The sequence below is a fragment of the Balaenoptera borealis genome (genome assembly GCF_965194805.1).
Source record: "Balaenoptera borealis genome assembly, chromosome: 19".
NCBI lineage: Eukaryota > Metazoa > Chordata > Mammalia > Artiodactyla > Balaenopteridae > Balaenoptera > Balaenoptera borealis.
Window position 1 is genome coordinate 2,018,725 of NC_138878.1, and position 12,133 is coordinate 2,030,857.

Genomic DNA, 12,133 nt, shown 5'->3' on the forward strand with positions numbered 1-12,133 from the left:
TCATTGGTTGCTACAGACAAAATCGTTCCTTTGCTGCCTATGGTGTGCACTTTTTTTTTTTTTTTTTTTTTTTGGCCACACTGAGTGGCACGTGGGATCTTAGTTCTCTGACCAGGGGTCGAACCCATGCCCCCTGCAGTGGAAGCACGAAGTCTTAACCACTGGACCACCAGGGAAGTCCCTGGTGTGCACTTATAACCCCTGTACACCCACAGGAACTGAGCATACACAACCCAAGGCAGAAATAAACCTCAGGTTTTATTTCCATGAGTCCTACTAAAGGACCCCACCCCAAAGCTGCCTTTGTTAGCTGGGAAATGCTCTCTTGGTTCACCAGGAGACATCTAGAAGGCACTCAACTTTTTCAGAAAAGACTGATAGGATTGGGGTGAAAAACAAAGACCCCCAGTAGTGGTGTTTCATGGAGCATGGAACCCACACACTGACAGAGCGGGAGCAGGAAAACTTCTGGTGGCCGAGTGTGGAGGGGTCAGGGCCAGGTGGGCACTGGCCGGGAGACGCGGTCTGGCTGGAAGAGATGCCCGGAAGGAATTCGAGCAAGGCGAGCTCCCTGGCAGCCCAGGCAGTTTGCTGGGGGCGCTCTCCAAGGTGCTGAAGGGGCAGCTCCTCTCCTGAATGATGGGAGAGCCAGTCCCTTCCTCCAGCCCACAGAGCCTGTCTGGCGAGGCCAGGACCCCTTGCAGTGCCACCTTCATCGACCACGTGACCTTCCACAAGCCAGGAAACTACACACTGGGGAGTGGCTAATCCAAGAAGGGATGGACCACTGCAGAAATTTCAAACAAACGCCATCCTCTCTTCCAGGGCTCACAAATCTAATAGCTTGCTGACATTTAAGGACCTAAGGAATGTTTTATACAGAATTATCAGCTCATGGTTGATAGCTAGCTGTCTTTAGAGCTGTGGAGGCCTGGCAGAAGATGAGGAAGAAAAAGTCTTGAAGCAAAAGGGCAGACATTCCTGGCCCTCCCCTACTGCCACCATCACCGTTTTCCCCCAGGGGCTTCCTCTCTTCATGGCATCCTCAGGAAAGAAGGGCCCACGGCCCCCCTCCTCGGCTTTGCTGCGTGCACCGTCAGCGTCAGCTAGGGCTACTCACTAGCCAGGCGGCGGGTGGCTATTTTCGGAGGGTGCTGATCCTCACTTCCTCACCAGCCCAGTCAGGGTTCCTAATATAAAGCTCGTTAGATCGCTCCAGGGCTGCGCTGGATGGGGGGAGTTCTCAGCTACACTCCTTTCTCAGCTATTATTGGCAACAAAGAACTAGTTATTTGCTTTCCCCTCTCCTTTCACCTCATGGAGACTTTTCCCTCCCCAGAGGGGCTGAAAGGCTCTCTGAGGAGACGCTTTTATCTCCAATTGCCTTTTGTTTCTGAAATGAGTTCCTACTGGCGTAATACCCGTGTCCATGGACCTGCTTCCTCCTAAATTGAGCATTTGGATTAAAAAAAAAAAAAACAGTTTACTTTTCACATATTCCTGGCCAAGCACCAAAAAACAGGACCAATGGTCATTGACTTTGTTTGGATGAGGGTTTTTCCCCCTTAAAGGGGGCATTAACTGCCTAAACGTGTATTTAAAGTGGAAACAAAGCTGCAACCCATCTGTATCTGAGCCCTGCTCTGCGGCTGGCACCCTCCCTTTACCGGGAGAGCTGCTTCTCAGGAGCAGGAGTTGGTAGAGATCTGGAGTACCTGGCAATGGAACAAAGGCGGAGGGTGCACATGGCTGTGTTTTGGAAGACAGGGTGGAAACCATCTCTGGGTGACAGGTGTACTGTGTGTGCACGCAGGCACCGGGGAATCTGAATTTTGACTGTGGGCGTGTGTGATTCGTGTGGGCTGAGGGATCTGGGCCGGTGAACGGAATCTGTAACTGAGGGGGAGCGGCCGGGTGTGTGCAATGACTCATATCTTTCGGGCTGTGGGAGGGTTTTATTTGTGGGGGGGTAACTTTTGGTCCGAGGGATCCTGTGTGCATGGCACCCAGCAGGAAATATTTACCTGTACAGCAAAGCAGGGGTCCAGCGAGCGGAGAAGAGGGCCTGGGTGTGGTGTCTGCCCATGTGCGTCTGCCTACAACTCCTCTGCTGCACCCAGAGGAGAAGAACGGGTACGGAGGAAGAGGAAGGAACAAGGAGGTAGTTTTGTACGAGGGAGTTTAGAGAGAGGTGTTCCACACAGAAGCACGGGATCTGGAATCGCTGCCCCGAGCGTGAATCCTGGTGCCGCCCAGCGTTCATCAGCCAACTCATCTGGCTCCTCTGAGCCTCAGCTTCCCAATGCGGGAAATGGGAGGATGGAGAAAACCAAGCCCGGAGAGGTACAGGAATTGAGTGCTGTAATTATACATACACTGGCCACATGCTCGGCACACAGTAAGTGCTGAACATTGCCATTTATTATCATTTTCATTATCATCATTATCTTGTCTGGCTATTGGTTCTAATAATGATCATTGTAAGTGACATTCATCACATATGAACTGTAATAATAAAACAGTGTTAAATAATAACGAATGCTTACTCTATTCCTGGCATTGACGTGTACACCGCCTCAATTAATCTCCACCTACTTTACAGTTATTATCAGCCCTTTGTACAGTTTCAGAAACAGAAGCTCAGAGAAGTTAAGTAACTTGCCCAAGGTCACAGAGCAGAGCAAAGGCACACCTGGGATTCAAGCCCAATGGATGTCAGCTCCACAGCATGTGCTCTTGCCACCCTAGGCCCCCCAGGCCTCACCGTCCATGTGGGGTCACTCGACAGACAGTGAAGGCCGCTCAGCTCACTTTAGTGAGCCAATGACTGCCTTGCGCCCAGGGGAGGATGAACCTGGAGGAGGAGGAGGAGTTGGCAGAAGTGTCCCCAGCTGAAATGGATTCCACACCAATTCCAGCTAAATGTGGACTACATTTGCCGTTGGTGCATTATTCATGAAAATCACCACTTTCCCAAGTCAGCACCGGGAGCTGGGCTGAAGTTCGGGAGCTTTGCTGACGCCTGCCCAATATTCCCATTCCCAGTGCAAAGGAAAAGCAGGATTGGAGTCAGGACCACGAACTCATGAAGGCTCTACTTGCCCTCTCCGAAACGTGGCCCACCCCCGCCCACCAGCTGACTTGGGAGCAGGCGTGGAGACCCACTGCTCTGTTCTGGCGGATTGCGACACCCCACGTTGGCCCTGCTCACCCCACGCACTGCTTGAGGGCAAACATACTCAACAGTCACCTTCCTAATGAGGAGCGGGGACCACGTTCCACAAAAGTGGCCCCAGATGTCTGGGCCTGATTATTCCAGGCCAGAAAGGTCAATTCGACTTTCCATCATGCCCTGTTGCCAACAAAAGGCAGCAGTCGGCCTGGCGCCCTGCATCTGTGTGCCTGCCTCGGCTGGCATACAGGTGGTGTGATGTGAGGAAAGAGGGCCCCACCCTGGGCAGATCAGGGGTTCAAACCCTCGACTCTGCCACCAAAGGCTGGGGGCTCTATCCTGTCTCGTGGGCTCCGGGGCCTCCCTGGCTCTGTCTGTGATGGATATGACCCTTGCCCCTCCAACGTGCGAGACCCAAGCAAGACGGCGCAGAGGGAAGTGCCTTAGGGAGTGGACACGGCGTAGCCGGTTGAATGGCGGGTAGAGACCCAAGGATGTCCGCCCAGCGACAGCAGCACGCCTCACGACGACGCATCTGCTCCCACGCTCGTGCCCAGCCACAGAATCAGACCCTCTCCTCCCAGTCATCACAGCGAAATTACCACCCTTCCCTCTGAAATGGAAGTTCCGTGAGGGCACAGCTTTCTGTCTGCCGTTTTCCCAGAGCCCCGAGCACCTGCTCAGACTAGGCACTCAGTAGATGTCTGTGGAACGGAGCATGGAATTCTGTGGGCCACTGAAGATTTCTGGGGAAGGTGGGCCCACTGGGGCGCTGGACCTCACTCTCAGACACTCTGCTGAGCTCCAGAGGGACCGGGGCTCTTCTCCTCCCAGGCTCCAGTCTCTAGGTGCAGGCACAGCAGGGAGCACCTCTGGAGGGACGGATCTGCCTAGCGGCCAGACCAGAGCCCCTGGGTGACGACGGTCCCCGGGCTCCCAAAGAGCCCAGCTGGGAGCGCCAAGCTGCTCAGCCGCCCACCTCAGCCACCCACATCTGCGCCTGGGCCTTGCCGTGCCTGCGCGTGCACGCGTGCGTGCGCGCGCGCGCGCACACACACACACACACACACACACACACACACCCCCGCGGCCTAGAACCCAGGGAGGGCCGTCTGCTCAGCCTGCCCCAGAGCGCCAGGGTCAGCGAAGCTCTCCAACCCACTCCAGGAAAACAACAACAGCACAGAAGAGGCCGCCTGGGACGGGGCGCCACGGCTTCGACAGGCAAGAGCGTTATATAAGTAACTGCCCCCCACGCCTCCTCCCCTCGGGGGAATAACGAACCCTGCCTCTCGCTTGTATAAGCCAAAATAATAATTACTCTCCAGCCCTCCGTCACTTGTGGATGTGGCCGGGGAGCAGGTGTGTAGCACTCGGAGGCAGCGAGCAGGAGGCCACACGTACGCTCGTGATTTCTGTGCCGAAGCACCCAAGTCCCCGCTGTGCCCCACTCCTTTCCCAGGCACGCATGCCTGAAAAATCACTGGGGAGGCATGGAGCCACTTCTGAGGATGAGCTCCTAGGTGCGGGAGGGAGCCTCCGGAGAGCAGGCTTGTTTGGGGTCTGGCTTCCAGAAACAGTAAGTGCTCCACGCCTCTCAGACGCCCTGAGGAGTGGACACCGGACTGTCTGGGACGGGGGGAGGGGGGGACAGCCGCAAAGCTGGCCAGGGCTCCCTGCACAGAAACCATCTTACAGCCGCGGCGGCGGGTGGGCAGGCGGGCAGCACTCTGGCTTCCAGCCGGGAATGTGGTGGCATCTTAGAATGAAGGCACAGAGCACCCCTAAACTAATGGTGAAAATGATTCAGCCACTGACAGGCGAGCTTCCTGGGCTCGCGCTAAACAGATGGGCCTCCCTCCCTCCCTCCCCCCAGCAGACTGCTCCGGCAGTGCTAGCCCGCGTCCAACCACCTAGAAGTTTATTGCCTTGTTGTGATGGTTTGGGTTCGCAGCCCCCGCCTCTAGCTCTCCCAGCCGCTCTCTTTCCATTGGCTTGGGTTGATCAGGACTAAGGGAGGCCCGTCGGCACCGCAGGAAAACAAGCAGCAGAGCTGGGGCCTGACTCCCAGAGGCCGACACCCAGGGAGCTTTGCCAACAAGGGGAGGGGGCCCTCTCCCAGCCCCCCTGCGCCCTTGCCGGGTACCGGAGGAGGCCGCGGGCCCAGTCTGGCCTTTCCGGCCTGCTCCTGGACGATGCACTGACACTCGGCTCAGCTCCGCGGCTCCCGGGCCTGGCACTGCTCCTGGAAAGCCCCCAACACCCTTTAGCTAGCACAGGGGCACCGTCCCCCGCCAGGCAGTGGGGCAACCTGTAGCCAAGGCCGCTGTGGCCTCCAGGGAGCCCCAGGAAATGCCCCAGGTGCCCACGGCCCTCTGGAGGGAAAAGCTGGACTTCCCCAGAGATAAACAGAAGAGGCAAGAGAAGAAGGTCCCTCCTCCGCCAGCCCCCGCGCGCCCGGCGCACCTACCTCCATCGGAGTAGGTCTCGGTGCCGTAGCCGTCCTGCAGCCCGTTGCTCCAGGTCCCTTCGTACTTGGCCCCGTTGCCCGTGCACTCCCGCACCCCGTAGCGCCCCTTAAATCCGTGCGTCCACTCGCCCTTGTACACCCACTTCCCCTTGCTCTCCAGGCCGATGCCGTGGCGCTTGCCCTGCGCCCAAGTGCCCTGGTACGTGTTGCCGCTGGGCCAGGTGTAGACGCCCAGTACCTCGAAGCCGTGGCTCCACGAGCCGGTGTATTCGCCTTGGCCCTTGGGGCCGGTGCAGACGCCATGGCCGTGCGCCTTGCCGTCCTCCCAGCCTCCACAGTAGGACCCTCCATCGTCAAAATTAAACCTACCCCCACTGGACATGCATGTAACTCGGTTTGCAAATCCCGCAAACGGTGAAAAAAAAAAAAAAAAAAAAGGCGATCAACAAACCGGAGTCTTGGTTGGCTGGCTGGCTGGTTTTGTTTTGGTTTTTTTTTTTTTTTTTTTTTTAAGGAAGAATGGAGAAAGCAAAAAACACAGCGAGCAGGTCCCGGGCGGCGGGCGGCCGCGGCGCCGGCTTCGGTGGAATTCAAGTCAATTGGGGGCGATTATTCATTTTCGAGCTGCGCCGCGGAGCCTGACCAGCGTCTCGCGCTCCCGCTGGAGACAGGACCGGAGGGGAGGAGGGCGGGGGAGGGGAGGGGAGGGGAGGGGGAGGGAGGGGGCAGGAGCAGGAGCGTCTGGTGCAAACGGCTCCACCTCAGCTGCAAGTGCCCCTCGGAGGCGAGCCCGCCGGGCTGGCCGCGCAGGCCGGGCGGGGACAGCGGCGCTCAGGCCTGGGGCGCAGTCCCCCACCTGCGGCTGCCGCGCTGCGGGCGCCCGAGGGCAGCGGCGGGGCCCGCTGGCGGCGGCGGCACGGGCGGCGGCGCGGGCGGCTGCACCATATTGGGGGCCGCGGGCCGGGCCGGGCGGCGGCGGCAGCAGCAATGCGGCTGGTCGGGCGGCGGCGGCGGCGGCGGCGGCGGGCGGCAGGCGGCGGGCGGCAGCGGCGGCGTGCGCTCCGGGGCTGGCTCGCGCGCTCGGGCCGGCGCGGCGCGCGCCCGCAGCCCGCGCCCCGCCCGCGCGCGCGCCCCCGCACCCCGCCGCCCGCGCGCCCCCGCCCGGCCCCCCGCCCCCGGCGCGCCGGCTGCCTGGAGAGGGGAGCTGGTCCGCCTGGTCCAGGGCGCGTGGCGCAGGCGGAGGCCCCGGGCGCCCCGCCCGCCCGCCGTCCCCTCTTGCTCCGGCCGGCCTGGAAATAGGGGTCCAGCCGGGGCGCCCCAGCCCCCCTTTCCCGGGACTTGGATTTAAAGGGACAGGAACTGCGTAACGGGAAGGCGCCCAGCACCCAGGGCGCTCTCTGCCCCCTCCCGGGAGCCGCGAGGTGAAGCCCTGCACAGCAGGCCCAGGGCGGGCCGGGGGCGCCCCGCATGTTTCGGCTCCCCGACCCCGAGCCTCGCCCCTCGCTCCCGGTTCCCGCCTGCGACGCCTGGCCCTGACTTGACTGAAGAGGCTTTTGGCGGACCACAGGTGGTTTTCTCTACGACAAATGATCCGTCCTTTTTCCTTACAGGCAGTCCGGGTCCACATTTGGGGGAAGGGTGATGCTCGCCTTAGAAAACTGGTATTTGGAGATCAGCCCCGCCCCATAAATTAAGAGAAAGTCTGGCTACACGCACATACCTTGGAGTAAAGACACCCAAATTCCGTCCCTCCCCCGCGCCCTGGCCAACAGGTAGTCCCCCATCCCGGGAGCGGTCGCGCTTTGGGGGAGCAAAGTGGCATCGCCACTCGGGCGTTATTAGGTCTCTGTCCACACGTACTCCCACCTCCCACCCCCAAGAGATGGTGTCTGATTCCTGGATCCGAGTATCCTGGGACCAATTTGAAATGCATTTCCTGGACCATAAATCTGTAGGCAGGAGCCCGAGTTCCCAGCTCTCCCAGAACGTGTTGGGCAAATGGCAGCACCCCAGTGCTGCGGGGGTAGACTGCACAGGGTCGGGGCTCGTTGGAGTACAGCGGGTGACTCGGGCCAGGCAGAGTCAGGAATTGCAAGACAGGCCTTGGAGCTGAGATTTAGGACGCCAAAAGAGCTACACTTTGAAGTCTCCACTAGCCAGGGGCCCTGCTCACACCGCCTGCCAGCACCGTTCCCACCTTTGGCCAAACCGGCTCTCACTGGAAAACTAGCCTCTCCTCCTTCTCCCAGAGTTCACGCTCAACTTCTTGTCTTGACTGGAGCACCAAAGCCCCCTCCCTAAAGGACCACCAGCCTGCAGGGCGGTCCTCTCTTTACCACCCCCCTGCAGAGGGACAATTAGGGAGTTTTCAGTTTTGCTTTGTGACTTGCAGTTACAGTGATGCAATGCACCTTCTAGGTGGCGCCTCCCTGTGCTCTCTGGAAGGTTTTTCTAAACTCCTAGGGGTGGAATTCTTGGGTTGAGCACATCTTGTACTTAATGGAAGTTGCCAAATGGCTCTCCGGAACACCTGGAGCAATCTCCTTCTCACCCTGCAGTGCACTGCACTTCTGGTTCTCCACTTCCCTGGCTAAAACTCGGTGTTATCAGACTTAGGTCTGCGTTTATTTTATTTTGTCTCTCTAAATGGATATAAAATAGTATCTCATGGCTGTTCGGTGTAAATGAAAATTAGGTATCATGAATGTGTAAGGGAAAGGGCTGCAGACTTTCCTCAAGATTCAGATTCAAATCCTGCCTCCATGGCCCAGCAGCTGTGTGGCTTTGGGCAATTCCCATCAGTTTGCTGTGAGAACTCAGCTCAGCTGGGTGCCCAGTGCCTGGTAGGCGCTCAAGAAGTGGGAAGTGGTGTTATTAGAAGCCCAGCCGCGGGCAAAGGTCACAGCTTTCTACATGGGATGCCCAGTCTTCAGCCTGCTCCCCTCAACACTGCTGATGTAAAATTGCTGTTTCTCTTGGACAGTCTGCACTTTCTTTCATTTTATTTCCAAGCTCTCTCTTGCTGATTCAGCAGCCCTTCCTCACACAAGCAGTGGATTGCAACTGAGATCTCGTTGGGAAATGGTGATTGGTTCCTAGCAATTACTGGTCAGCACCTTCCACCTCTGGCTAATGCATACCCTTCCCCCAGGCAATTCCAATACACGCCCCCCCCCATGACCCTCCCTCCTCTCAGATTAGCTCCAACAGTGACAGACTCTCTTCCCTGAAATGCAGATATTAGAGGCATTCATTTTGTGCAATTTGGAAATCATTCTCCCATAAAGTAGGGCTGGCGGTATTGATTTCATTTTGGAGGAAACTGTCCAAGGCTATAAACGTAGTACCACCCAGCAATCTCAAAACACAAACCAGGGAGAAAGAACAAAAAGCCAGACCACCATGAGGAATTTCATGGTTCTGTGCACCAGGCTCTGGGGTGAACACGTTAGTGACTCCACGGCAACTCCTCAGGTGACCTGGGCTTCCACAAAGACCAGGTTAAAGCCCGCTCTGGGAAGTGCCCGGCCAAAGGGAAGATATTGATTGAGCAGGATTCCAGCCCAAGCTGTCTGCTTTGCCAGCCTCCAGGGTGTGCATTGCCATTTCCCATGCCCACTCCCTCTTCCTGGGACCGGGAAGTTTTCCGGTTTCAGCTCTAGAAAGCCTTCCTGGTTTCCCTATATAAAGGACGCCTCCCTCTCACCTCCACAGAAGCCCATGTGTTTCCTTCAGAGACCTGAGCTGCCATCTATAGTTTCCCGTTTGTCTCCTTGAATGTGCCTGTGTTTACCCTACACAGTGAGACATCTGCATCCAGAGCTCCCTTTCTTCATGCTCTCTTCTAACGTGATAGTGACGCTCCTCCTGCTGGGAGGTGGGCCGGCTGGTGAGTATAGCAGAAGTGGCACAATGTGATTTCGAAGGTTAGGGTGTAAACGGTGACACAGCTTCTGCCTCACACTCTTGAGATCCGGGAGCATGGGCCCATCTCACCATGCTGTCAGGAAGCCCAAGCAGCCCGTGAAGAGGTTCACCAGGAGGGAAATGGGCCCTCCAGCCCTCAGCCCCAGCTGGACTCCCAGCCAACAGCCAGCCCCAGTTGACAGCTCTGTAAGCACACCACCCACGGGGCTTTCCCCACCATGCCTTGTCATAATTCCAATTTCTCTTTCTCCTTTTTGAGGTGTAATTGACACACAACATTATACTAGTTTCAGATGTACAACAATGATTTGATATTTGTATATATTGCAAAATGATCACCACAATAAGTCTAATTAACATCCATCACCATGCAGAGTTACAGAATTATTTTTTTCTTGTGATGAGAACATTTAAGATTTACTCTCTTAGGGCTTCCCTGGTGGCGCAGTGGTTAAGAATCCACCTGCCGATGCAGGAGACATGGGTTCGAGCCCTGGTTCGGGAAGATCCCACGTGCCACGGAGCAACTAAGCCTGTGCACCACAACTACTGAGCCTGCGCTCTAGAGCCTGCGAGCCACAACTACTGAACCCACATGCCACAACTACTGAGCCTGAGCGCCTAGAGCCCGCGAGCCACAACTACTGAGTCCGCGTGCCACAACTACTGAAGCTTGCGCGCCTACAGCCCGTGCTCTACAACAAGAGAAACCACTGCAATGAGAAGCCCGCGCGCCGCAACCAAGAGTAGCCCCTGCTCGCCGCAACTAGAGAAAAGCCCGTGCACAGCAACGAAGACCCAACGCAGCTAAAAATAAAATAAATCTATTAAGGAAAAAAAAAAAAGATCTCTCTTAGCAGCTTTCAAATCTGCAACACAGTATTGTTAACTAAAGTCACCATGCTGTGCATTACATCCTGTGACTTATTTACTTTATACGTGGAAGTTTGTACCTTTTGACCCCCTTCACCCATTTCGCCTACCCCCCTCCCCTGCAACCTCCAGTGCAATCTGTTCTCTGTATCTGTGGGCTTTTTTTTTTTTTTTTAGATTTCACACGTAAGAGAGATGAAATTATATTTGTCTTTCTCTGTCTGACTTATTTCACTTAGCATAATGCCCTAGGGTCCACCTAGGTTGTTGCAAACGGCAGGATTTCATTCATTTTTATGGCTGAATGATATTCCATTATTTCTATATCTGTCTCACATTTTCTTTATTCATTCATCCATCAACGGACACTTAGGTTGTTTCCATCATAATTTCAATTTCTGAACAAAATAGATGATTATTGCTTTGTGAAGCCAGGCAGAGGTCATGTCAACCACAGCTCAGGGGCCACTGCCTGTTTTTATAAACAAAGTGATTGGAACACACCATGCCCATTTATTACACATGGCTACAGCTGCTTTTATGCTCAATGGTAGAGTTGAATAATTTGGACAGAAACCACACGGCCATAAAGCCTAAAATATTTACCATCTTGCCCTTTACAGAAAAAGTTTGCCAAGCCCTGTGTATTAGTCTGTTGAGGCTGCCATTACAGAATAACAGAGACTGAGTGGCTTACACAATGAAAATTTATTTTCTGGAGGCTGGAAGTCCTAGATCATGGTGCCAGCATGGTCAGGTCCTAGAGACGGCCCCTTCCTGACTTGCAGATGGCTGCCTCCTCATGGGTCCTCACATGGCAGAGAGAGAGAGAGCAAGAAAGAGAAAGAGAGAGAGCTCTCTGGTGTCTTTTCTTATAAGGACACTAATCCTAAGGGATCAGAGCCCCACCCTTATGACCTCATTTAACTTTAATTACTTCATTAGAGGCCCTGTCTACAAATACAGCCACATTGGGGGAGTAGGGCTTCAATATATGAACTGGGGGGGAAACAAATATTCAGTCCATAATACCCTGTTTTATGCTACTAAATTTGGGGGATATTTGTTACACAGCAGTAGCAACCAGAATGGACTGCATGCTTCATGCAGATGGAGCCACATCTATGTCACTCACTCTCATGCCCACCAAGCTGGAACACAGTCAGTGTACAACACACTTTTGTTGCATGAACATGCTGACCCAAGAGTTAGTGTTAAGTAGGGTGATGAGAGGGACAAATACCCTATCAGGCATTGGGGAACCTGGATTCTGGTCTCAGTTCTGACACTAACTTGTGTGACACTGGGCAACTCTCCCAGTGCTTCCCGAGGCCGAGTGGCTTTACCTATAAAGTGGGGAGCAAGATGGTTTCCCTGGTCCCTCGGCTCTCAGGCTGTAGGACTTCCCTTATCAGTCCCCGCCTACTCTTCCTACACTTCAGTGTGACCCTGCCCTGCTGTGCCATGGATTACTTATCAGGACTGTGGCCATAGCAAGCATTGAGCAAACCTCTTCAGAAGGGCTTATCTTTTTAGGGTTACCCAGGCCAGCTTCCAGGGCTTGATCTCTCCACCCCAAAACTGGCCCCACTACACAAACTCGTGCAAACGTGGGAATTCTGCCTGGCTACAGCTCCAGGAGCAGCTGTTGAGACAGGCATCCGTGATCTCATCTGCGCAGTCCCCTTTGC

The 12,133-nt window shown here is 55.5% G+C and overlaps 1 protein-coding gene and 1 long non-coding RNA gene across 4 annotated transcripts in view; one reads left to right on the forward strand and one right to left on the reverse strand.

Annotated features, from left to right (window-relative positions):
* JPH3 (junctophilin 3) overlaps positions 1–12,133 on the reverse strand; it is a 156,557-nt gene that overhangs the window by 74,339 nt on the left and 70,085 nt on the right. The window contains exon 1 of one of the 3 annotated variants that reach the window (XM_082368710.1): positions 5,643–6,516. The exons of 1 other annotated variant lie outside the window; for it this stretch is intronic. In XM_082368710.1, coding sequence (XP_082224836.1) covers positions 5,643–6,024 — 382 coding nt within the window. In that variant the 5' untranslated portion in view covers positions 6,025–6,516. Of the gene's footprint in view, positions 1–5,642; positions 6,521–12,133 lie in introns of those variants that run through there. One more of the 3 variants, XM_082368712.1, reaches the window with a different exon arrangement.
* LOC309617334 lies at positions 6,972–10,392 on the forward strand. The gene is made up of 2 exons (XR_014237942.1): positions 6,972–7,209; positions 9,999–10,392. It is a non-coding gene; the product is annotated as an uncharacterized lncRNA (long non-coding RNA).